The sequence below is a fragment of the Marmota marmota genome, unplaced genomic scaffold (assembly GCF_001458135.2).
Source record: "Marmota marmota marmota unplaced genomic scaffold, marMar, whole genome shotgun sequence".
Classification (NCBI taxonomy): Eukaryota; Metazoa; Chordata; class Mammalia; order Rodentia; family Sciuridae; genus Marmota; species Marmota marmota.
The window spans coordinates 28038187-28066060 of NW_026000229.1; the positions used below are offsets into that span (position 1 = coordinate 28038187).

The 27874-nt window shown below is 36.5% G+C and overlaps 1 protein-coding gene across 1 annotated transcript in view; it reads right to left on the minus strand.

Annotated features, from left to right (window-relative positions):
• The window catches only part of Tmod3 (tropomodulin 3), a 73211-nt gene that overhangs the window by 40318 nt on the left and 5019 nt on the right, over positions 1-27874 (minus strand). Inside the window, exon 2 of the mRNA XM_015480652.2 lies at positions 3632-3824. Coding sequence (XP_015336138.1) covers positions 3632-3757 — 126 coding nt within the window. The 5' untranslated portion in view covers positions 3758-3824. The remainder of the gene's footprint in view (positions 1-3631; positions 3825-27874) is intronic.

Sequence of the window (27874 nt, forward strand, 5' to 3'; positions counted from 1 at the left end):
ATTGTTGTAGCAATATATTCCCAGCCTTGGAAACAAATAAAACAGCTTTAACTTATACTGGCTGTCTTTTGGAAATAGATGTTTTATGAAAATGTAGTGAGTTATCAAGTAAATACACCTAAGTGCAGCATAAATACAATAAAATAGCCCTTTAAAATATAACAAGATGCCATTCATACCTTCCTATGCTCTCATCCTACCATTTGAGACTTGGTAAGTTACAGAGTCTCTAGTAGAGGCAGCTGCAATTACCCTTGCCCTCTTTTCCTACCTGATACTTTACTTGAACTCTCAAAAAACATTACAGGACAAGTGGCATGCTGTCAATAAACATCACTGTTTTCCTGGTTTGACTAATAGTATCTGAGGATGAAGGAATTTCAAATGGGGTTGGGAAATGTACAAAACACATTCAGAGATTAGAGCTCAACTTCCCCATACAAGAAGTAGGCCAAGGATTTGCAAATAAGAAAATGTAAGTGATCAGATTTTAGACGCATACCACAGTATATGAGTTCAAGAGGAGACTCACTATGGTTTAACAGAAAGACTACCAGATCCCAGATGTCAAGCAGGCAGTGAAGGATCTAATCTCAGTTCTTTCCTCAACTATAATACTAAGGCAAGTCACCTCTTTTGTTTCACATCTGTAAAACAGAGGGCAGGGACTTGAGTGTTTTTCAACCAGGGGCTTTTTGTTTCCCAGAGGATAGATACCTGGTAATGTATGAGAACATTTTTGCTTGTTAAACTGGGGGTTGGAGTATTTTTTTTTTTTTTTTTTTTTTTACTTTCTATATTTTATGATGCTTTGACATCTTAGGGACCTTACAAATCCTGAAGAGATGGCCCCTTCCAGTGCTAGCTAATTCCTAGAGATAGCATTAACCCTACTTTCCACCCAAACCTACCAATTGCATAACTTTCATATGCAAACCAGTCAATCCAGGTCTCCGGATCCCAATATCTTAGTTATCTAACTCTTACACTTCATGCCAATATTTCCCCTACTCTAATAACCTAAGGCAAGGTACGAGGCAACTAAGTACTAATTCTATAGACTGGAGCCTGTGGTCTCATTCATTTATTCATTCCCTCAGAAACTGCAATAAAGGCTCTAGACCATGGTTGCTCCTTTTTCCTTCTTTCTGACCAAATAAAGTGCTTTCTCATGTGTCCCTGCCTGGACTGCTTCCAGCTCCTGGACCATGCATAATAAATTCTTTTTTTCAAGGCAGTTGTTTCTGTGTCTGTCATTTTACCACACCTGATTAAAACGATACCTCAGGTACAGTTCAAAATGGTGGGGAGGTGGGGTGGTGTGCTATTGGCATGTACTGAGCCAGGGATGAGGTTAAATACTCTGTGAGTCCCTCACAACAACAACAAAAAAATCATACAGTCCCAACGTCAATAGTGTCAAGGTTAAAAAAAACAAAAACTTGATTACAATGCCGAGCATGGTGGCACACAACTGTGATAATCCCAATAAATCAGGAGGCTGAGGCAGGAGGATCCTAAATTTAAGGCCAGCCTCAGCAACTTAAGCATCCCTAGGTTCAATCCCCATTACCAAAAACAAAAACAACCTAGACTACATAAACTTGTGTGTTCATTCCAGTTCTAAAATCATTTGATTTAAAGAGGGTTAACAGGTTGAACTGCCTATAGAATGTAGTGCTGAGACATGATAGAAACAGCACTATTTTTCTGAATAATCCCTCAGACTTAGGCATACTGATAATTTTTCCTTATAACACTGATTTTGGTCAAGAGAATTTGATCTTTGGAAGTGTGGCTCAATGGTACAGTGCATGCTTAGCATACTCTGGGTCCTAAGTTCAAGCCCCCCCCCCACCCCACCCCCAAATAAAACAAAACCAAAACTCTACCTCAATTTGTTTTGTTTTGGTACTAGGGATTAAACCCAGGGATAAAACCACTGAACTATATCCCCAGACCTTTTTATTTTTTATTTTGAGACAGATAAGGTCTTCCTAAATTGCTTAGAGCCTTGCTAAATTGCTGAGGCTGGCTTTGAACTTGTAATCCTTCTCTCTCAGCCTCCCAAATTGCTGGGGTTACAGGCATATGCCATAGTACCTGGCTTACCTCAATTCTTAAAGGGCACTTAAAAAATCAATGCCTGGGCATAAAAAAAGTGGTAAATTCTAACAAATATCCAATATTTTTAGGTTCTCTCCTGTTGCCTGTCCTTCCATAAATGAACAATTCAAGGATTAAGAGTCTCTACTTTGCCTTGTGCAATTTGTAAAACAAATAACATTTACTTTGAAAATGGTTCAATTGTAAGATGGTGCAGAAAGTGAACTCAATACAATCATTCAGGTTTTCACTTTCAGTATAGTATTCAATAAATTATATGAGACAGTCAACGTTTTTAAAAACAGGCTCTGTATTATATAATTTTGTTCAACTATAGACTAACTGAAGTGTTCTGAGAATTTTTAAGGTAGGCTAGGCAAAGTTAAGATGTTTAAGAAATTAGGTGTATTAAAGGCATTTTGACATAATATTTACAATTTAAGATGGGTTTGTAGGGATGCAATGCCATAAAGTCAAATAGCACTCAGGTTTAGATCTGCTCCACAGTCAACTGTTGTACTGCTTTTGAGAGGCTCCTCAGATCTATTCTACCAATGACTAGAAACACCCTTTGTGGGAGGCCAACCTTATGGGTGACTGAGTTACACTCCCCAGCTGGGTGCTGAGGCACTCAGTCACAGAAATGGGTGTGTCTTGCTACAGCCCCATGGGTGAAGCTATGCTCACCTGTTCCTTTGTAATATAACCCCTTGCCCTGTTTAGGATAGAATCTTCCATGGAAGTGCCTTGTGTGTGTCCCCTCCTCTTACTGTGCCCTTGGGTGTGGCCTACCCAGGTGTCAGTCAACCTGCTGACAGTGGACATCATGAAGATAGACTCAGCCCCCTGAAACCTGACCCCTTGCCTCATTTGAATAGCTTCTCCTCAATAAAAGGGGTCAGCGCGTGCTCTCGCTCTCTCTCCTTCTGCGGACCCTTAAGGTCAGAGAAGCCGTCACAGCAACCCCAAAGAAAAAGGTATCTGTGTCTCTTGTGTGGTTATTTCGTGCAGCCCAGTTAGCCCAGTTTAACTAGAGTGACCCCTGAGCCTTTTAGTCGCGAGAACAGAAACCCGGCAACCCTTTGTCAGCATCTCTCAGCAAGGTAACAATTAGGTTTAAGGTCATGAAGAACTTTCTAGAGGCACTGTACACTGGAGCCATACTATTCTAGAGTCTCTGAAGAGACAGAAGAGATCAGTATATAAAAAAGCTAATCATTTGCTATACTTAACCAAAAATATTCTTCCCTGCATAGAAAGAAAAGATTTGTTAGAGGAGAAACAAATTCAGGAGATGTTCAAACACAACAATGATAGAGATGATAGTTTAGAATAGTCATGTCATAAAGATATAGAGGCATAAGTGGGAGAACTGGAGAGGAAGCAAAAAAGCAAGTTCATCTGGATAAAGAAGAAGAAGAAAGCTCCAAGAGAAAGGCATGAGAAAGCAAACTGCTAAAGACAGCTACTTTGTTTCAAAGGGGTTGAAGAGTTATTTCATTTCTTTTCCTCTGCTAAAACCTACCTCAGGGTCAAGATCATCCAGAACAGTTTCTAGTTGTTTCAGTTCTACTTCTGACAGATTTTCAAGAAGCTCATCTTCATCCAGGTCCTTGTATTTTTCTAAGTCCTTGCGGAATGGTAGTGCCATGATCTGCAGTGTAAGAACTCACTTGCTATTCAGTATAGTCAGAAGTGATTTCTACTTTTCCTTAAAGCTATGGAGAGAAGAAACAAAAACATTTTAAATATTATGTCATCTCACCTGTTTATATCTATTATTATGACAAGTAAAATGCTATTTCTGTGTGTCTTATATTATTTAATCATGTATCACATGCTACTCTTAGCTATAACCATTTGTCTTTTGTTGGCAAAATAATCAACTAGGAAAAAACAGGAGGGAATAAATATGTTAAAACAGTTATTTGGGGCCTGGGGTTGTGGCTCAGTGGTAGAGAATTTACCTAGCATGTGTGAGGCACTGGGTTCAATTCTTAGCACCACATATAAATAAAATAAAGGTAATGCCCATCTTAAACTAAAAAAATATATAACAGCAACAGCTACTTGATAGATTTTAGATAACTGATAATTAGATAATTTTAGATAATTTTCTGATACACTCTACTTCCTCTCTTGCTTTTATGGATAAATTGCCAGACTCTTCTCTAAGGTCAACCATGCCTTCCTGTGATCAGAACCCATCCTTGTTCATTTATACAAGATTACTCTATTGTGCTCTGTCTCTACTGGATCATGCCCATTAGCATAGAGACTATAATGTATCACCCAAATTAAAAACAAGTTTTCCCTCAACTTCACATTCCTTTCCAAACACTGCTCTGTGTCTTGGCCCCCCCTTTAGAGCAAAACCCCTTTCAAGAATCACTATATTTAGTACTTCAAGTCCTTATTCTTACAAATCTTTTCCAATCTAGCTTTCATTCCTAACCATCAATCCATTCAAACTGACCTCATCAGCAATGACCTGCATTGTGCTAAATCCAACTGTCAATTCTTAGTCCTCATCTCATGAGAGCTATCAGAAGCCACACTTGATAATAAAACAATTTCCTCATTTGGTTTGGGGACAGTATTTTTGGTCCTCCATTATTTCCCTGGCTGCTCCATTTCATTATGTTCTGCTAGTTCCTCTTCACCCTCCTCATTTTTAAATGTTAGAAAGCCTCCAGGACTTAGTTTCTTGGTTCTCTTTCTAGACTCACTCCTTGTGATTTCATATAGTGACAACTCTCAAATTTATATCTCCAATTTGGACCCTTTTCCTCCACACTTAAAAATAACTTACCTAGGGCTGGGGTTGTGGCTCCGTGATAGAGCACTTGCCTAGAATGTATGAGGCACTGGGTTCAATCCTCAGCACCACATAATAAATGAATAAAATAAAGGTCCGTCAACATCTAAAAAAATATTAAAAAAAAAACTTACCTAGTCAGACATAATGGCACATAACTATAACCCCAGTAATTTTTTTTAAATATTTATTTATTTTTAGTTTTCAGCGGACACAACATCTTTGTTTTATGTGGTGCTGAGGATCGAACCCGGGCCGCACGCATGCCAGGCAAGCGCGCTACCGTTTGAGCCACATCCCCAGCCCAACCCCAGTAATTTGTGAGGCTAAGGCAGGTTGATAATGAAGGCACACTTCATTTAATTGTATCATCTGCATAGGTTCATGTCAGAAGTTTCCACACATTAGAGATACTTCATGTTGCCCTTCCTCTCTAACCCTAGTTCAAAACTCAAAAGAATGACAATTCTAAGTACTGGCAAAGACACGGAGCAACTGGAACTCTCATAAAGTTGCCAATGGAGAACAAACTGAATCAACTATTAAAAACTATTTTAGCAGTATCTGCAAAAACTAAACAAAAACATACTATAATGACACAGAAATTTCATTCCTAGTTGGATACCCAAGAGAAATGGCTACTCATGTTCATAAAAATTATGTACAAAAATCTTTATAGAAGCTTTATTCATAATATGCCTAAACTGGAAATGACCAAATGTCCATCAACAGTTTACACAAATCAATTTATGTAATGGACTATTACATAGTTATAAAAGGCAAGTAATGATATATACAAAAAGAATGAAATCTCATATGCATTGAGAGAAATTTTTTAAAAATTAGAAAATAATACATACTACATACTTTCATTATATGAAATTCAAGAATAGGCATAACTAATCCATAGGGATGAAAATCATAATAGGGGATAATGATTAGGTAGGGTCATCAGAGAACATTCTGGGATGATGAAACTATGTTATATTCTTGAATTGGGAAGCAGTTATATAGGTACATACAGATACAGAAAATTCATTAAACTGTACATTTAAGACTTTCTCTTTTTACTTTTAAATTATATGTCAAAATACTTAAAATACATGTTTGTTTTATATGATTATATATATTTTATGTTAAAAATTAAGTTTCCACAAACTTGGAAAAAACTGCTTTTTCTGCAGCCATGATAGTAAGTAGTCATCAAAAAAAAAAAAAAGATCAACAATTTGCCTTTACAAGATCATCAGTCATTGTTAATGGCTCACTTCTAAAAGTCAGTCAGGAATAGAGTAACTCCAGTAAACACTCCTTGAGTTCCAGCTAACCAATCATGATCATGCTTTTTCAGACGTCATCCCATGATGGCCTCTGAACTTTCCCCAATCCTTGAGTTCCACACTTCCCCCAAATCCTACTTTAAAAAAAAACAAAACCCAAACAAACAAATGGTCTCTTCTGCTCAGAAAAACTATGCCCGGTCAGAACAGTTTTCCCTTAAGGGTAAACACTAAATTTAGCTTTGCTTTTTTATTTCAGATATTGACTGGGAGGTCTCATCAACTTTTCATGCTGAAGAAAACTTTTAGTGATTACATTTGTTTGTTTTTAAATAAAAGTGTTTCATTTTGTTGTTTGTGGGATGGAACCCAGGGGTGCTCTACCACTGAGCTACATACCCAGCACTTTTTTTCTTTTGAGACAGGGTCTAAGTTGCCCAGGGTACCCTCAAATTTGTGATCCTCCTCGTCTCAGCCTCGCAAATTGCTGGTATTACAGGGGTATATCATCAAGTCTGGAAGAAGGGCTTCACTGTTGATAGATACTAAATAGTGGTTAAGATCAAAATATTCCTTCTGGACAATATCCATGTAATTTTCTGGAACTGAATTTGGTTCACTATTCAATAATTTCATAAATATTGCTTCAATTTATTTTGGTAAATATTTTTCAAATAGGGGGCTAGGGTTGTAGCTCAGAGCCTGGAATGCTTACCTAGCATGTATGAGACACTGGGTTTGGTCCTCAGCACCACATAAAAATCAATAAAATAAAGTTATAGTTGTCCATCTAAAACTAAAAAAAAATTTAAAAATTTTTTTCCAAATAAATATTCCTTTTCCTTTTTTGTTAAAATAAATTATCTCTGCCTGGGATTTTAACATTTAAAATGTCTAAATGTTCTCTTATTTAACATTAGGCTTGAGTTTCATCTTTGCTGTTCTGAGGAACATTCACATTGATGAAAAAGACTTAAGTAAAGAAAGACTTCCATTTATTCCTGGGATTGCTACACCACAGGTTGAATAAAAGTATCTGTCAGCATAGTGTGGTGAATTCCTCAATTGAAAAGGAGTATTCAGAGTCTCATAAGATCTCCCTGGGCATCTCACAGTGTCTGGTACCACAGCAAACCTTGACTCTAAATGAATGCTTCGCCTCTGTGCCCATAGGTATTGGTACTGAAGCAAGCTGTACAGGTGGAAGAAAAAATACAGTCAAAGAATAGAAAAAGTCTCATAGGTTATTTCCTCTTTACCAGTTTATGATTCTAAACACTGATTATAACCAAAAAATTTATTCAGTGTCTTCTTAGGGCTGCTATAGCCAAATTTTATAAACTAGGTAGTTTATAAACAATAGTTCTTACAATTCTGAAGCTGGGGAAGTCCAAGATCAAAAACCAGGAGATTCAGAGTCTGGTGAGGGTCCACTTTCTGATTCAGAGGGTGGTTTCCAGCTGTGTCCTTGTGAGGCAGAAGAGGCAAGGCAGTGCCCTGGAACCTCTTTTATAAGGGCCCTAATTCCATTCATAAGGGCTCTGCCCTCATTTCCAAATCACCTTCTATAGGCCCCACTTCCTTAATACCATCACATTGGTGATTATGTTTTCAACAATGAATTTGGGGGAAGAGACACAAACATTCATACCACATTCAGTGTCACTGTGCATATAGTATTTACCTTCTAAAAAAGGAAACTCATTTTATTTTAGCTGTTTGTATTATATATTACTTTTATGGTAGGTAAGATTTTTTATATAAATACATAAAAAATAAACTAGATGCTATATCTATCAATTTATGTACAATAAAACCTAAAAGACAGTGCTTTAAATGTCTTTCATGGTGTTTTTGAGATGCAATGGTACACCCAGATGTAGGCACATCTGATATAGTTGCTTTGCACACAGAAGCTTGTAAAAATGGTGGCTGATTATTATGCATAAAAGCTATACAGAAACTAACCAACTCAAGTATGAGATTAGAGTAGCCTTTGTTACTGACGCCATCTTGAATTTTTATTTTGTTTATTTATTTTTGGTATGGGGACTGAACTGAGCCACATCTCCAGATTTTTTTTTTTTTTTTTTTTTTTTTTTTTTAATTTCAAGACAGGGTCTCTCTAAGTTGCTTATGGCCTCACTAAGTTGCTGAGACTGGCTTTGACCTTGTGATCCTCCTGTCTCAGCTTCCAGAGGCACTGGGATAACAGATGTGCACTACCATGCTCATCTTATTTATTTACTTTTGATTTTTTGAGACAGAATATTTCTAAGTTGCTAAGGATCTTGTAAATTGCTGAGACTGGCCTCCTGATGCAGCCTCCCATGTCACTGGGATTGCAGGCATGCATCACTGCACCTGTACTGCCATCTTCAGTTTTTTTAAAATGAGATCTGTAGATCCCAAAAGACAAAGGAAAGAAAATTAAGTCTGAAGTCTAAAGGCAGAAAAACTTGTTAAGGCCAGAACAAAGAAAGGAATTTAATTAGAGCAGGATAGGGAGGGCAATCTTAAGGAAGAAAGCAGTCAAATCATTTCTGTGACTATTACAAGAAAATATTTAACAGGTTGCTCACGCCACTTCAGAAACTATCTTTCAGTGAGACCCTACTGAGAGAGTCTTGGTTCCCATGCGAGTAACCCACTTTCTTTTCTGGCTCAAAGCTCAAGCCAGCTCTGACTCCTATCCCACCTCCTCTCTTTTTTTTCTTGGTAGAGTTGTAGCATCACAGATAAAGCCAAGGTCAGAGAGAGGAAGCCACACTGTGGTGCATACCAAAGATGAATGCCAAAACAGACACACCCTGAGCATACCCAGTTTCTCAGCACCAAATATTTTCAGCCCTTTTTTTTTTTTTTGGTTTGTTTCTTTAATAGACCAGGAAATGATGAAGCTTCTTTAAAAGTTTGCTGTGAACTCAAAATATCTTAAAAAAGAAATGACATCATATGAACAAGTCTTCAGGGTAATGAAGTTACAGAGCTCTTTATCTCAGCTGGTCAGCATGACTGGTGGACCAAAAAGAAGAAAAAAGAGAGGGAGGGAGGAGGTAGCTTGCAGGAAAACTTATCAGTGCTCAGCCATCAATCAAAACACAGAATCCATTCCAAATGTATAAAGGAGAGATTAATCTTAGGGTTTTCTTTCTCTCTCCCAAAGGGAAGTATTGCTATGACTCATTCTTCCTCTTGCAAGAATTTTCTTAATCTACCAAGTTAGTGAGCACTGAACTATATACACAAAATCCTAAAATAAACAAAGGCTGGGTCTAAAAGAAATTGTACTGAAAGCCAGATGAATCTTATGCAGTGAACAAAAAGTAATTATCTTTCCTTAGTTTTATCCCTTCTGAATTTCTTGGGCTTCAAATCTGATTTTCTGTTTCATTTTGGTATGGATTCTCAGAATTCTTAAACTTTCCTTTTTGTACTTCACTGATTTTTTCCATCTTTAAATCAATCTCACTTTTATGTATTTATTTAGTGCCTATCTCATTTAATGTACTGTCTTGGGAGTGGGTATAGGACTGGTAAGACATGGGGAAAGAAACCATAGGAATGAAAGAAAAAGAATTGAAGAAAATTGAATAAAAGAAATCGTTTTCTCTCATCCCTTTATAGATGTTTCTGGAACTAGAATTTAAGAGATTATAAAGCTCAAAAGATATGGCACAAACATGGTAGAGAGATTGTAACACTCAATTGTAGACATAAGTTCAATGTAAGTACAAACTTAACATTTTTACATTTTCTTTTCATATACTGCTGTTGTCTCTGAATTTACAACAATGGTTACCAACAAAATTGGGCAAACAGCAAAAATAAACCTGCTTCTCCTCTGGGCCTTCTCCTGCCATTCTCCATCCTAAGAACACAGCCTGAGAGGTGGGCTGAAAAGTAGCCATTACAGGGATGCTTCTTCTCTCTCTCTACTCCATTTTTATATCCAAAAATAGGTATGCAGATCCTGTTTTCTAGTAATACCATATGACAACAATTGTGTCACAATCATTCTTCAACCGAAAATGTGTTTACATAAATATATTCCCCCAAATGAAAAAAACTGTGCTGGGAGAACACTATTCAATGAAATGTGTCTAGATAAACATGTACATAAGTGTTGTTAGGTTGCTAGTGATACCAGTAGACTCAATGATGAAGAGTTAAAAAGGTGCTGGGTGCAGTGGAGGATACCTGTAATCCCAGAGACTCAGGAGGCTAAAGCAGGAGGATTCTGAATTCAAGGCCTCAGCAACTTCATGAGACCCTAAGCAATTTAGCAAGACTGTATCTCAAAATAAAAAATCAAAAGAGCTGAGGATGTGGCTCAGTGGTAAAGCACCCCTGAGTTCAACTGCAAGTACCGTCCCACAAAAAAACAAAAAACAAAAACAACAGTTTAAAAGGCTTCAGAAAAAATATTTTGAATGAAAGCTGTTACAGCATTCTGGACATTTTAATAAGGTAAAGTCTTCATAAAACCACGGGGAGAAAGTGTTTTATGGGATTACTCAAACTAATCTAAACTACCAAAATAAACCCATATGATATGGAAAGTATCAGAGAGGTTGTTTTTATAAAAAGATTTCCCAAAATGATTATACAATAAATACAGTGAACACACAGTACATAGCTACTATTGTTATTTATGTTAACCATAAAATAATGGATGAACTTGGCCAAAATGTCAACACTGTACAGTAGTAAAAATCTTGGGCTGGGGTTGTGGCTCAGTGGTAGAGCGCTCACCTAGCATGCGCAAGGCCCTGGGTTCAATCCTCAACACCACATAAAAATAAATAAATAAATGAGGGGCTGGGGATGTGGCTCAAGAGGTAGCGCGCTTGCCTGGCATGCTTGCGGCCCGGGTTCCATCCTCAGCACCACATACAAAGATGTTGTGTCCACCAAGAACTAAAAAAAAAATAAATATTAAAAATAAATAAATAAACAAACAAAATAAAGGTATTGTGTCTAATCAAAAATAAATAAATATTTTAAAAAATCTAAACTAAAAAGTTCTTAAAGTATCCCTTATTTTATGTGATTCTACTAGTGTTTCATCTTTCCAGACCAGATTTGGTTTTTGAACCAATCATTTCTCTCCTAATAAAATCCTATTTTTTCCTTTTTTGGGGGAAGGGTGGGTCTAGATGGATCCTAATGGGGATAAGACAATACATTTAGAATTTTAATGGGAAAATCTTCAGTCTTAAAAAGAGATTTTTTTTTATTTTTTCAATTTTAACTACACTATGTAAACTCAAACTTCCTATCTTCGCTATAAGAAAAACCCTCTATCTTTTTGACTGCTTGCTGAATACTCCAGAGGCCTTCTCTAAAATCTATAACAAGCCTAAGTACCTAACAGAATTTAATTACCATCAAAAGAGTTAAAAAAAAAAAAAAACAGGGAAAAGCAAAATTCTTTGGGAGAGAAAGCCTACCACTTAGTTTCTAACATGGAGCTAGGGAGTCAGCAGATCTATGTACTTAAAAGTGCTCTGTGACTTTAAGCAGGTTCACTGCACTCAGTTTCCTGAGCTAGATAAAGAACAGAAAAATGTGGAACGGGTTTTAAGAACCAAATGTTCTATGCCCACAACAAACGCTGCAAATCAAACAGCCTTTTCACCACTGAGCACAGGTTCTGCCTCAATCCTTAACACAGCTACTACCAACAGATGAAAATTGGCAAAGGGATGAAACCAATTCACTCTGTCCCTGGGCTCCACAGACTCGGATATCTTCTAGCTCTAAAGGAAACACCATTTAACGCAAAACAACTGACTTACTCTCATCATTGCCAACATGAATAACATATAAATAGAAAAAAATATATGAAAGCTGAATCATGCTAGATACTCAAAAAGAAAAAAAAAATTCAGTAAAGTGATTTGAAAAACAACCAGAACTACACAGATTAAAAAAAAGAAAGAGGGGCTGGGGTTGTAGCTCAGTGGCTGAGCACTTGCCTAATATGCGTGAGGTACTGGGTTTGATTCTCATCTCCACATAAAACTAACTAAATAAAATAAAGGTATTTGTTCATCTACAACTTAAAAAAAAAAAAAAAGAAAGAAAGAAGTGAAAATGGGCCAATGCCATTAAGTAGTAGAGAAAAAAAAAAGTCAGTGTAATACAGAAAACTGACCACACAAAGCAAATTTCTATAGCTTGTTTCCTATTTTCTCATTAATCCCATAATAAAGTTTAAAGTGTTTCTAGGAAAACAAATTTTTCTCAGCACATAATACACTGTAGGAATGAAAAATAAATAAGTAAAACATAGAAATGAATGTAAAAAGGAGTTTGATCACAAAATTGAGTATAAATTTTATTAATACAGTGATAATACTAAAGTTAGCACATTCATTTCTGCCTTGGTGCTTATTTCATTTCTTTTCTCTCTCTCTCTCTCTCTCTCTCTCTCTCTCTCTCTCTCTCTCTCTCTCTCTCTTTTGCCACTGGAGATTAAACCCAGGGACACTTTACCACTGAGCTACATCCTGAGCTCTCTTAATTTTTCATTTTGAGACAGAGTTTTGCCAAGTTGTTGAGGCTGGGCTTGAACTTATGATCCTCCTGCCTTAGCATCCCAAATTGTTGGGATTACAGGTATGTGCCATCATGTCTGGCTATTTCATTTTCTCTTATTAAAGTAAATTTAAAAGTATCTAACTACTGTCTGTATTTTGACTACATTTTATAACCAAGCCTTTCAAGAGGATAGTACTAAAGATAGTAGGAGAAAAAAAAAGACTTCAGAAGAAGAAAAATAGATTAAGAAAATGGATTTGGAATTCAGGAAAAGGGACCTTTGGGAAATAAGTCTCATAAAGACTTTTAATTTTAGGTGACATTTTAAGGAGTTTTGGAGAAATCCCCACTCCATTATTCATTCATATTAATTCCTCAAATTTAGCCTACTTTTCTGTAGGTATGAAACTCTAATGGTTAACAAAAGACCTGTAAGGTCTTTTTAAACACTCAGGTTTTAAAAATAAGGGTCTTAACTCTGGAAGGACCTACAAGATTAGAAACAGGATATCTGAGAACACAGAGTGCTACATTTCCAGTGGTACCTTATGAATTTTGTACCATTTTCATTTATTATTTTTTCACTTAAAGGATAATTCAATAATCTGCTGCATTTTGATGATGACTATCAAAAAACAAGAACAAATACTGGTTCTGACTTTTGAATTATACATACCGCAACCTGGTAGTGGCAAAAAGTGCTTTGATGGAAAGAACACAACAAGAGCCATTAACCATCAAACAATCCAATTAAAAGAATTTCTGGGGCTGGGATGTAGCTCAGTGTTAGAGTGTGTGCTTAGCATGCATGAGGCCCTGGTTTCAATACTTAGCACTAGAGAAAACATGTAAAAAAACAAAAAGTAGGACAGTAATATGTTAAAAAACTAACAATCTATGAAATCAATAACAAAAAATCATTTCGAGATACCAAATTATATATTCTCCCAGATTCCACAGCTTTTGACCAAAGGCTCTACTTAACTGAAACTCTGAAACAGTTTTAGGGTATGTTTTTGTTTTTGTTTGTTTTCCTCAAGACCTGTTCCCTAAGTAAATGTCAAGAGAAACAGCAGGACTTCAAAAGCCCTGTGTCTCTATCCCCTACCCCTTCCCAGGAAAGCTTCCAGGACTAGAGAAATTTCTGGAACCTCATAAAAACAGGAAATAGAAACACTGTTTTATCAAGCCCTCTCTTTCCCAGGCTCCAAACAAAATTCCTTGCTTGTATGACTCTGCACTCCTGTTTTCTTACTCTAGTGCATCTTGCTTATAGTCACCTCTTTAAACATTTCATTCCTTAGAAAATTTTCTTATTAGGTTTTTTGGGTGAATTTGATAAAAACTCCCCATTGCTACTAAGAATCACCAGGAATCCTCTGCTCTCCTCAGGCGGACTTCCTCAGTTTACCGTCACTGGCTGCCTCACTTATTCTCATGAAAAGTGGTGTACACTTCTCTTCAACAATCCTCTCTACCTACCCTAAATGTCATTTCTCCATTCTATCCAAACCCTTTAGATAGACAGCACAATTTAAAGATAGCTCAAGTCTGTTCTATTCACAGTCTCTCCTAGTTTCTCCCACCCCACCATATCTTTTCTTTGAAAATCAAGGATGCTCAGGGTGTACTAGTTGGCCTCATTACTTGCCACTGATCCATGTGTCTGGTATACCAGCTGGTATGAATGTACTCTCCCTGACAGACAATGCTTCACTCCTACAGGGTGAAGGCATTTCATATACATCTTCAGAGACACGGCGTACTCATGACATTTTTAGAGATAATAATGGTACTACTCTAACCAATTCCAGAAATCTGAGGACATACCAAGCTTTGTTATCACAAATTATTTTCAGATTAACAGGGAGAAGCAGTTATAATATAACAGGTATTTGAAGAGGGACAAGCCTATAAATTTACATAATGTGTCTTTTTTTTTTTTTTGAGAGAGAGAGAGAGAGAGAGAGAGTTTTTAAAAAATATTTATTTTCTTTAGTTTTCAGCGGACACAACATCTTTGTTTGTATGTGGTGCTGAGGATCGAACCCGGGCCACACGCATGCCAGGCGAGCGTGCTACCGCTTGAGCCACATCCCCAGCCCGTATAATTTGTCTTGTTTAGGGAATATAGTACCACCCAAAGACTGGAATTATAGTACAATTCTTTATCAGGTGGGATAAAAGTATGCACTGAGTATCTAAGAAGAGAGAATAAGTGAGCGCCCTGTCAACAGTAGAACAAAAAAGAAGACAATTCTTCAAGAAATGGCATTCCCTACCACCTTGACCCTGGGTTCCCAACTGTAGAGAATTTCATGCTTGGTGAGGTACTATAATATTCTATCCACAATGAATAGCTAAAACAAAAATCAACAGACAGGGAGCACTAGAAAGTAACCACATGGCATCAAGGAGCAACACCCACACAACTTACCATAAGTGATCTTGGGAACAAAAAAGGAAAAAGACCAAGATAACAGTCCTCTCCTAGACCAAAGACAGCATTGAAGAGTTTTTTGCTAAGAAAGGTAATTTGGTATCATTCAATTGTACATCCATGTACTAAGACATGGATGAATTTTATGGGATATAATTTGTGCCTTGATAAAACTGTTTTTATAAAAAAGCAATTCAGTGACTTAAGCTGGAATATTTGCATGTGAAGACACATTAACAGTTCACAACGTGGAGTTTTTATTAGAAGTTTCAAGACTGAAGGCACAAAACCTCTGGCATAAAAGTGAAAATTTCTCATTATATTAACATAGAGGAGTTCATTATAAATGATAAAAAAGCCCTGAAATAAAGCCTTTGAAAATGCACATATGGGGGAAATGGGGAAAGATTGATTAAAGGTACTAAGTTACAATTAGGAACAAGAAGTTTTGTTGTGCTGTGGCATGTAGGGTAACTACAGATAACAAGATACTGTACATTGCAAAAAGCTAGAACAACTTTGAAAGTTTTCACCATAAAAACATAATAAACATGGGGCTGGGGTTGTGGCTCAGAGGTAGAGCGCTCGCTTGCCTAGGGTGTGCGGGGTGCTGGGTTTGATCCTCCACAGCACATTAAAAAAAAAAAAAAGGGGGGTATTGTGTCCAACTATAACTAAAACAAAATATTTTAAAAAAACATAATAAACAAAGAAATAAATGCTTAACCTGATTTAAACATTATGTATTGAACCATTATTGGCACCCCATGAATATGTATAATTTTTATGCATCAGTTAAACAATTTTAATGCCAGGTGCAATGGAACATGCCCATAATCCTAGCTACTCAGGAGACTGAAGCAGGAGGATCACAAGTTTGAGGCCAGTCTGGGCAACTCAGTGAGACCCTGTCTCATAATAAAAAAGGTTGAGGATGTAGCTCAGTGGTAGAGTGCCCTGGGTTTAATCCCTAGCATTTTTTAGGCTGGGGTGGTTCAGTGGTAGAGTACTTGCCTAGCGTGTCCAAGTCCTGGTACCTTGGTAGGTACATGGTCACTTTTTAAATCTGAAAGACTCAAGTAAATGAAAGAAATGTTTTCCTAAGGTAATTAGGATGTAGCCAGTTTTATTCTGTCATTAAAAATAATTTGCAATTGGTGTCATAAATGTTAATTTTAGAAATAGTCTGACTGCTCTTTTGGGATCTTACAATTAGCCCTCTGCAATCTCCTCTCCTTCCCTGAATTAAATTGTTTTTACTTCTATGTGGCTTTGTTGATTTCCTTCATTTGCTATTAAGGGAAAAATGTCCTTTAGCTTCTTTTTAAAGAACCTATGCCAAAGGAGACCTTATACTCTGGGGACAATTAACCAAGCTTCTTGGCCAATAGCAGTGATTTCTGAGACTTTGTCATCAATTCTGCTTTCTTCAGCTATCATCAGTTTTGTTTTTTTTTTTAAAGAGAGAGAGAGAGAGAGAGAGAGAGAGAGAGAGAGAGAGAATTTTTAATATTTATTTTTCAGTTTTCGGCGAACACAACATCTTTGTTTGTATGTGGTGCTGAGGATCGAACCCGGGCCGCATGCATGCCAGGCGGGCGCGCTACCGCTTGAGCCACATCCCCAGCCCTATCATCAGTTTTAAATATTCATTTTTTTCCCACCTCCACTCCCTTCCACTTCTCCTTTTCCAGAAACTATCCCCACTACCTGTATGGTCTCAAATTTCAGTAGTTGTATATAGTTTGATTTTTGTGTTGTTTATGTATTTTTTTGTTTGTTTGTTTTTTTGGTGCCCTGTAACATGATGAGCATTAATATACAATAATAAGAGAGGGCTCAGTATGCATTACGGTCAATGACATATGTCTGGTTTTACTGTATTTTAATTGGGCTGAGGTTAGAATCAGTAAAAAAAGTATTATTACGCCTTTATTTATCAATGTTCTACCTCTCTATTGTTCCAGAACTGGGTAATTTCAAAAACAAATGTTAAAAAAAGTTAATTTGAGCCAGGCATGGTAGAATATGCCTGTAAATCCATTGATTCAAGCAACTAAGGCAGGAGAACCACAAATTAGAGGCCAGCCTCCATAATTTAGCAAGATCCTTAGCAATTCAGCGAGAACTTGTCTTAAAATAAAAAAAATAAAAAATTTAAAAAAGGGCTGGAGGACTGGGGATATAGCTCAGTGATAGGGCCCTTACCTAACATGTGTGCGGCTCTGGGGAAAAAAGGCAGGAGATAGGGCATGTAGCAATGGTAAAGTGCCTGAGTTCAATTCTACTCCCCAAATAAATAAAAATAAAAATAGTTAATTTGTGCCAGGCACCATGGCACATACCTGTAATCATAGCTACTCCCCAGCTAATCAGTAGGCTGAGATAAAAGGATTCCAAGTTCAAGGCAAGTCTGGGCAACTTAGCAAGACATTGTCTCAAATTTTTTTTTTTTTTTTTTTTTTTTTTTTTGTGTGTGTGTGGTGCTGGAGATTGAACCCAGGGCCTTGTACATGCAAGGCAAGCACTCTACCAACTAAGCTATATTCCCAGCCCCTAAAATAAAACATTTTTTAAAAAGGTAATGGATATAGCTCACTGGCAAAGTGCCCCTAGGTTCACTGGTTTTAATCCACAGAACAGGGGGGAAAAAAAAGTTTGCTAGAAATTTCCTATAAACTTTAAAAAAATTCCAAATAATAAAACAAATTTTAGTAATTTGTTTTAAATTAAATTCAACTTAAATAACCTGCTATGCCTAAAAGTTAATCCTAATGGTCAAATGTCAGGCAGTTTTAGCAATATATGAGACACTTTTTTTTTTTTGGTACTAGGGATTGAACCCAGGGGTGCTTTGCCATTGAGCTACATCACTAGCCCTTTTTATTTTTATGGTACTGAGGATTGAACCAGGGGCACTTAACCACTGAGCCACATCCCCAGCCCTTTTTAAAAAATATTTTTATTTAGAGACAGGGTCTTGCTGAGTTGCTTAGGGCCTCAATAAATTGCTGAGGCTGGCTTTGAACTCATAATCCTCCTGCCTCAGCCTCCAGAGCCACTTGGATTACAGCCATGCTTTATTTTTTATTTGGAAACAGTCTTGCTAAGTCAGTCAGAGTCTTGCTACTTTTGTTGAGGCTGGCCTCAAACTTCCAATCCTCCTGCCTTGTCCTCCTGAGTTTCAGGAATTATAGGCTGGTGCCACTGCACCCAGTGAGACACATCTAGTTTTTAGTTATCAATCTCCTAGGTACGGGACAGATACAAAAAAGGCATCTGGTCACTTCCTTCTCACCTTTGTATCAGAGTAAGCAAGTTTGGGATAATTAAATCCAAACTTACCCCAGCCCTTGTAAAGTATACAGCCTCAGCAAGCCTTTAACAACACCCCATCTCTCATATGTGTTTGGTACAGCAGTCATCCCAAATCCAAGCAGGACAGATCAAATCTAATCTATGAATCTGGAAAGCTAGGAGACAAGATCTAAGTTGAGAGATCATGCATCATCAAATCTAAAGGCAGGAAATGGGGTTGTGGCTCAGTGGAAAAGCATTTGCCTAACATGTGAGGCACTGGGTTTGAGTCTTAGAGTCTCAGCACTACATATAATAAATGAATAAAATAAAGGTCCATCAACAACTAAAAATATATATTAAAATAATTTTTAAAAAATCTGAAGGTAGCACAATAACAAGCCAAAGTCACATTTACACTGAAGCCAGAGAGGGAAGTGTAAGCCATGAGAATGTAGAAAATGTCAGTCTGCAGTGAAGAGAAAGGGGCTGGACTGGGTAGGAGGGAAAGAGGGAGATAGTATAGGCACTAGTCTTGGGCACAAGATTTAAAAGGGCTCCAAAAAACACAGTAATCAAAACAAATTATACTGTAATGTACACTATTTTTTTAAAGATAGATTTTTAAAATTTTTTAGTTGTTGATAGACATTTATTTCATTTATTTATATGTGGTGCTAAGAACTGAACTCAGAGCCTCACACATGCCAGGCAAGTGTGCTACCGCTGAGCCACAATCCCAGGCCTATAATGTACACTATTTTTAAAAATCAAAATTAACATCCTGGAATGGAGTAGAGGCACAGAAAGGAGTCAAAAAGAATCTATGCATGCATGGGCTGGGGATGTGGCTCAAGCGGTAGCGCACTCGCCTGGCATGCGTGTGGCCCGGATTCGATCCTCAGCACCACATACAAACAAAGATGTTGTGTCCGCTGAAAACTAAAAAATAAATATTAAAATTTTTTCTCTCTCTCTCTTAAAAAAAAAAAAAAAGAAAGAAAGAAAAGAATCTATGCAGGTCACAGAGAGAAGATGAGGTTTTCCAAGTGCCTATTCTGTGTTTCAGCTGAAGTTCATTTCAGGGAGCTCAGTGGTATTAATACACATAATCCACCACAACTCCCAACTCTAACACTAGAGCAAGCTAGCTGAAGTGGGTTTGTGTTCCTTGACTAATATACTCTACTTGGGAAAAAACGAGACATGCATATACAGTTATTTTTTTAAAAAATCAAGGCAATATATAATTAGCTGCCAAAGGGACTGGCAATTAGAGCAACATAAGTTCAGAGATCAGAGATCACTGTGGGTGGTCAGAGAAAGAAAGATTTAGCTATATGGGGGTGGGATGGGGAAGAAATACACACTAAGCAAAGAGATCAAAGCACAGGCAAAAGTGGGCGGGTGTTGGAAGGGGAGCCAGGGGAAGAAGAAGTAAAGGGAAAGGAGTGATCTTCATACACCCTATTTTAGAGCCAAAAATCAGTACACCCCCATACTTTATTGTCTCCAATCCTTAGACCACACTGTTCATTACACTTGAAATATCCTTTTGTCTCCTTTCTCATATTCTAATTTTTTTTATATCTGTCAGGGACNAAAAAAAAAAAAAAAAAAAAAAAAAAGAATACCAATTTGGGGCTGGAGTTGTGGCTCAGTGGTAGAGTGCTTGCCTAGCACACCTGAGGCACTGGGTTCCATCCTCAGCACCACATAAAAATGAAATAAAGATACTGTGTGTCCACCTACAACTAAAAAATAAATATTAAAAAAAAAGAATACCAATTTGGGGGCTGGGAATATATTTCAGTGGTAAAGTGCTTGCCTAACATGACTGAGGCTCTTGGTTTATTTTTTGCATACAGAAAATACACACACCAAAATAAACAAAGAACAAAACAAAAACCCCAAATCAAAAACTAGTGTGAATTAATAAGAGCCCACCACTGTTGAAAATAAATCCGGGTGTCTCATCAAATCTTGCCATTCTGAATATAAGCCTGACATGATACACACATTTGAGGGGCTAGTATACATATAGAGGCAATGTTCCTTAACAATTATTCATTAAATTTATAGCACCACACCCAGGAAACCAAAATATTTTGTTGGTTATAATTTTCCGTAAGGAAATCCCCAGGGTGTGATTATTAGTAATAATTTCTGCTCAAAGGAATTTGCTATAAAATAGGTTAAGAAGCTACAAAAAGCTTACCTACAAGTCTATATACATATCAAATAATACATACTTATCATGATGACAACTGCTACTAGTTAAAAAATACTAAGAGCACTCAGAAGAGTTTTTAAAGATCAGGAGAATATACTTTAAATAAATTAAACTTGCATCACACTTTGATCACTCTTGTCCACTCAGCCTTCATTATCTCCCTTTACTGTATTTTCACCTATTTTCTCATGCATATTTCAGGAATTGTATTCCCTTAAAAATACTTATAGTGACATTAGAGCTTAGGTATGCTAAGCTCAGATATGAAACTATTTGTAAAGGGTTACCACTGTATATCATTTACCCTAGTTTGTAAGTTTGATTTAGTGTGTGTTCCTTTCTTAGTGAGTGGGTGTAGGTATTTGACAATACATACTTACGGGAGTGTATATCTTTAAAGTCAAAGAGAGTGCACATCTGTGTAGGAATCTTGACAGTATTTCAATAATACCATATATATTTAGAGTTCAAGAGTGAAAGCAGCCAGTCACAAAAGAAAACATATGATTCCATTTTAAACGAACTGTCCAGTTTAGGCAAATTCATAGAGACAGTATATTATTGGTTGGGGTTTCTTCTTTCCATATTTTTTATTTGTTATTTTTAGATATACATGACAGTAGAGTGTATTTTGACATATTATGCATACATATTCTAATTAGGATCCCATTCTTGTGGTTGTACATGATGTGGAGTTTCACTGGGTATATTCACATGTGAACATAGAAAAGTTATGTCTGACTCATTCTACTGTCTTTCCTATTCCCTTCCCTTCATTGAAAGAAAGGGTTTCTTTATGGTGTAATAAAGAGATTCTAAAATGGATGGTGCAGAGGGCACAGTGGTCCATACCTGTAATCCCAGGGACTCAGGAAGCTGAAAAAGGAGGTAGCAAGTTAAAGGCCAGCTTCAGCAACTTAGTGAGGCCCTAAGTAACTCAGCAAGACCCTGTCTCAAAATAAAAAGTAAAAAGGGATAGAGATGTGGCTCAGTGGTTAAGCACCTCTGGGTTCAATCCCCAGTACAATAAATAAATAAATAGATAGTGCACAACTCTGTGAGTGTACTAAAATCCATTTAATTACATACTCTAAATAGATGAATTGTATGTATAAGAATTATATTTCAATAAAATTGTTACATTTTGAGAATAAAAGTGAATAAGGAAACAAAAGTTGTCCTCTATTTTCCTAGAAGGGAGCCTTGTGTTTGATAATCTTAGCTATTTTCTGTTTTGTTTTATTTTTAATTGGAAATTGAAGGCATTGGGTGCTTACCACAAAGCCACATCACCAGCCTTTAAAAAAATTTTTTTTTTTTTCCTGAGACAGGGTCTCACTAAGTTGCTTAGGGTCTTGCTAAATTGCTGAGGCACTTGCTAAATTGCTGAGGCTGGCTTTGAACCTGTGATCCTCTGCCTCAGCTTCCCCAGGCACTGGGATTACAGATGTGCACCACGGTAATTCTTTTAGTTATCTTTTCTCAAGATCTAATCTTCTTTGTCTTTACTAACAAAAGTGATCCACAGAAAGGAGATAACATTCACTAGTTATAACTCAATCTCTGAACAAAACATAACATGTACACTATGATTACAATCTTATAAAAATATGTGAGTGAGTGAATAAGGTCCGATAGGGAATGAGGACAAATGAAAATAGTTGATTCATTTTTTTCCCCAACATCCCAAATGTGGAACACCTATAAAAATCTAAATATAGTATATAATTATATAATATACAATATAATCATACTATATTAATATATAAATTCTATACTTTGATTTCCAACCTATTTTAATGTACCTGTGTCAATTTCATTGAAATATTTAAAGAATTGAAAACTTGGGATTTAGTGGGCTAAATTAATGTGGCTGGGGTGACATTTTCTAAAAATAATGTTATTTTATTGTGTTATCAGTAAATAAAACTTAGAAGAAAAAAATGAATAAGCCTGTTTCCTTAGAAACTAAACAAAGACATATTCAGGAATTTAATGTCACAAAGGGTTGGAATGGACAATAAAATAGAAAGATAAAAACTAGAACACATGGGTTATATATATTTACCTCTATTCCAACCAAGGCAATAAATAAAAAAATATTGAGCTCTTTATAGTATGCTCTATTTAGAGTTCTAAGTGATGTTTCTCTGGGCTTAAATCTTTCTTCCTCCCCCAAATCTGCCTGTAAGGCAAGGTACAAAAGCTGATAAATGAGAAGGTCTCCATTAACTCAACCCACAGTCAAGCCATTTGAAAATTAAAATTCACACTAGCATTCTTTTTTTTTTTCCCCCTGGGATTACAGGCCTGTGCCACTGTGCCTGGCTCAGCAGTTTTTTGATGTGTATTTCTTTGTATGTTAACTGCCATTTCATATTATTTGCACATTAAAAAAAAAATTGCATGGGCTCAGTGTTTGGCTCAGTGATATACCAGAGATATAAAAAATTGTGCTCTATATGTATTGTAATGCATTCTGCTGTCATATATTAAAAAATTAATTAAAAAAATAAAATGCACTATTTAAGCTGGGCACAGTGGAACATGCTTCAGATCCAGCTACTCTGAGCCAGGACGACAACAAGTTGGAAGGCAGCCTCAACAACTTAGTGAGACCCTGTCTCAAAATAAAAAATAAAAACAGCTGGGGATATAGTTCAGTGATAGAGCACTTGCCTAGCATTCACAAGACCCTGGGCTCAATCCCCAGTACCATAAAAATAAAATAAAATGTAGTGGATTTGAACCTATGTATTTCAATTTGGTATGCTAACAACTGAATTAATGTAAAATCTTTTTATATAATATTGTAATCTCAGTTCAAAATTTAACTGAAAATATAAAACCCAAATGATTTCTATATAGTAAATTGAACTGTAAAGGTTAAAAAAAAAAAAAATGCAGTGGAAGCCAGTAACAATGGCTCATGTCTGTAGTCCCAGTCCTCAGGAAGCTGAGACAGGAGGATGGCAAGTTTTGAGTCCAGCCTTAGAAATTTATCTCAAAAAATTTAAGAGATGGGGTATAGCTTAGTGGTAGAGCACTTCCCTAACATATATGAGTACCACACACACACACACACACACACACACGCACACGCACACACAAAGGCACAATAATATAAAATACAACAAAACACACACTAGCATTCTTACAGCAGAAAATATATGGCAACTAGTCCTGAATTTATCTCAGTTTAGTCGTAATCGGGAAGAGGTACACAAAAGTATTTTTAGGAGCCAGGTGCAGTGGTGCATGCCTGTAATCCCAGCAGTTTAGGAGGCTGAGACAGGAGGATTGCAAATTCAAAGCCAATCTTAGAAACTGCAAGGTGCTAAGCAACTCAGTAAGACCCTGTCTCTAAATAAAATACAAAATAGGGCCGGGGATATGGCTCAGTGGTTGAGTGCCCCTGAGTTCAATCCTTAGTACAAAAAAAAAAAAAAAAAGTATTTTTAGAATCCAAGGCTTTTTCTTAAGAAATTGGCAACAAGGGGCTGGGGTTGTAGCTCAGTGGCAGGGTGCTTGCCTGGCAATGTATGAGGCACTGGGTTTGATCCTCAGCACCACATTAAAAAGTAATAATGATAAAATAAATAAAGGCATTGTATCCATCTTCATCATTAAAAAATAAGAAGGAAATTGACAACATAAGCAAAGCTAAAATATAAAATATATCATTAATTATCAGGAAAATGTAAATTAAAACCACAATGATGTACAACTCTACATCCACTAACTTCACTGAATGAAAAGGCTGGCATGCGCTGGTAGCCATGGATACTCAGGAGGCTGAGATCACTTGAGTCTAGGAGCTGGGAGGTCAGCCTGGGTGACAAAGCAAGACCCTGTCTCAAAAAAAAAAAAAAAAATGACAAGAAAAGAAAAAAAATTGAATGAAAAAATGGTTTGTATTTAAAAAAATGAAACTGCTGGCTACCCTCAAAATGGACCTCTTATCAGGGTCTCAAGAATGCTAAGCAAATGCTCTATCACTGAGCTATATTCCCTGCCCCAACATTTTTTTTTTTTTTAACTAAAGTTAAACAGACATATCCCAGTAACTCAGTAATTTCACTCCTAGGTATTTTTCTACAGAAATGAAAATATATGTCCACAAAAGACTTAAAAAGTCTTATCTGTTATAGCCCAAACCTGGAAATAACCAAATATTGATCAAGAAGAAAATATAAGTCAGGAACAGAGGCTGTAGCCTGTAATTCCAGAGACTCTGAGGGTTGAGGCAGGAAAATTGCAAGTTCAAGGCCAGCCTACACAATTTAACAAGAACCTGTCTTAAAACAAAAATTAAAAAAAGGGGTGGGGATATAACTCAATGGTAAAGTATCCCTGGATTCAATCTCCATACCACCACAAAAAAAGATAGGAGGAGGAAGAGGAAGGAGAAGAGGAAGAGGAGGAAATATATAATTGGGGCATAATCCTACAATGGAAAACTATTCAGCAATTAAAAAGGACAAATCACACAACAACACAGAAAAGTCTCAAAACAAATGTTACAAGAAACCATCATTAAAAGCACATACTGGCTCAGTGGTAGAGCGCTTGCCTAGCATGTATGAGGCACTGGGTTTGATCCTCAGTACCACATTAAAAAAAAAATAAAGTGATAAAAAAATAATGTTTATTAAAAAAAAACATACTGTATGATTCCACTTATGTGAAGTCTGTGGCTAGACAAAACAAATCTACGGTATCTGAAATTCATAGTCAGAAAGTAGTTACTTTAGAGAAGGGAGGGTCAAGATGGGTGTGGTAGCATATACCTGTATATAGGGTAATAATGTCTATCTCATTCTAGCATCCTTCTCATCCCCACAGCCCCACCCCTTATTCCCTTCTACTCAAACTAAAGTTCCTTTATTCTTCCCTATCTCTGCCACTCCTGCCCCACTATGGATCAGCATCCAATTATCAGAGAAAATATTCGGCTTTTGTTTTTGGGGGGTTGGCTTATTTCACTTAGCATGATATTCTCTAGTTCTATCCATTTATCTGCAAATGCCATAATTTCATTCTTCTTTAAGGCTAATATTCCATTGTGTATATGTATCACATTTTCTTCATTCATTCATCTGTTGAAGAGCACCTAGGTTGTTTCCATAGTTTAGCTATTGTGAATTGAGTTTGCTGTAAACACTGATGTGGCTGCATCACTATAGTATGCTGCTTTTAAGTCCTTTGGGTATAAACCAAGGAGTGGGATAGCTGAGTCAAATGGTGGATCCACTCCAAGTTTTCTGAGGCATCTCCAAACTGCTTTCCACATAAACTGTGTTAATTATACCTCAATAACTACTACAAAGTATGGACTGAGATATGGCAAAATGATAAGGCACTTAACTGGCTCTGGGTTTGAGGCTTGGCACATGAAAGAAAAAAATATATATAAATTTGAAAAAACTAAAAATACAGAGTAGTACTCCACTTTAAGATATAGGTTAAAATTTTGTTTCAAATGAAATTCTAGAATACCACACAGGCACTTTCAATTATTTGCCACTTTGAATTATTCACAACTCTATTCCTTCATTCCTATAAAAACTATTAATATAGTACAGAAGCAGATGTTTAGGGCTGGGGCTGAGGCTCAGGGGTAGCGCACTTGCCTGGCATGTGTGAGACACTGGGTTTGATTCTCAGCACCACATATAAATAAATAAAATAAAGGTCTATCAACAACTAAAAAAAAAAAAAAAAATTTAATTTTTCATAAATAGCAAATTGGACTTGATTCTTTACAATTTTAACATGTACCTAATGGACCGTTATAAGTTCAGTGGAATTTTCTGTATCATTTTCCTCACAATATGATTTTTTTATTTGTAATTTTAAAAGATCTGACAGAAAACTGAAAAGACACATAAATCAAATGTCAGCATGGAAGGTCAATAACAGTGCCAGTGCTTTAGCCATTATCACAGCCTAGAGAATAATGCCCTCAACTAATCTAATCAAGACAATACATGCATATTATACTTTAAGAGCCACTGAACCACAAAGAATACTTGCCAGCTAATTTAATTTTTAAAAGATAATGATAACACAGCTTAAATAACAATAGCCATGTACATCAAACTGACATGGGAAACCTATTAAAAATCCTTTCCTCTCCTGGCTTATTGAAGCTGTCCCCTTCTTTTACTGGTTTCTGCCAGATATATTTTTATCTCAACTTCCTCTCACCTTCCCTATAATTTGCTCAGATCTAATTGATTTTAATATATCCAGCTCATTTCAGGTTCCAAATTAAATATACAAAATTATACTGTACTCTGTGTAGATATGTCATGTACACTAACAGTATATAGAGAAGGTAGCCTGAAGGAATAGAGAGACAATTACTAAATGGAAAAGACTGACTTCATTTGTTCCCCACCCACACAACTGGAAAAGATCTCTCCTGAATGAACACCTACCATACTTTTGTACTTCCTAGGAATAACTCCTACAAGTGCTTTGGACTATGAACAAGCACACATGCCTAACCCCAAAGAAAATAAGCTCCCAGACAGGAATCATATTATATATGTGATATAATATGAATATATATGTATTCATATTACACACACACACATTCACCAAAGACAGTGTCTGACAGATTGGGGTAAAACACAGTTGTTGAACTGGTGAAGTACTGAGTTAATATGAATGAAAACAACTGAAGGTACAAGACAAGGAGAGGGGGAAAAAGCTGAGGATACAGAAAGAAGGCAAGTGGGGCAAGAGGAGGAAAAAGGACAAAGAATGAAGAACAAAACTTTACACTGGCAACTGTCTATATCAGAGTGAATAATTTTTAAAAACTGAGTTGGAAAAGTCATGGATGTTTCTAATATCATAATTATCAGCACCAGTCTTTAAATTATCATTATAAACACCTTAAAATATCTTTAAAATTATCTCAACATTCTGATTATTCAAAGTGTGGTCTTTTTTTTTTTTTAATTTTTAATTGTTGGTTGTTTAAAACATTACAAATTTCTTGACATATCATATTCCACACTTTGATTCAAGTGGGTTATGAACTCCCACCTTCACCCCATACACAGATTGCAGAATCACATCAGTTACACATCCATTGATTTACATATTGCCATACTAGTGTCTGTTGTGCTCCGCTGCCTTTC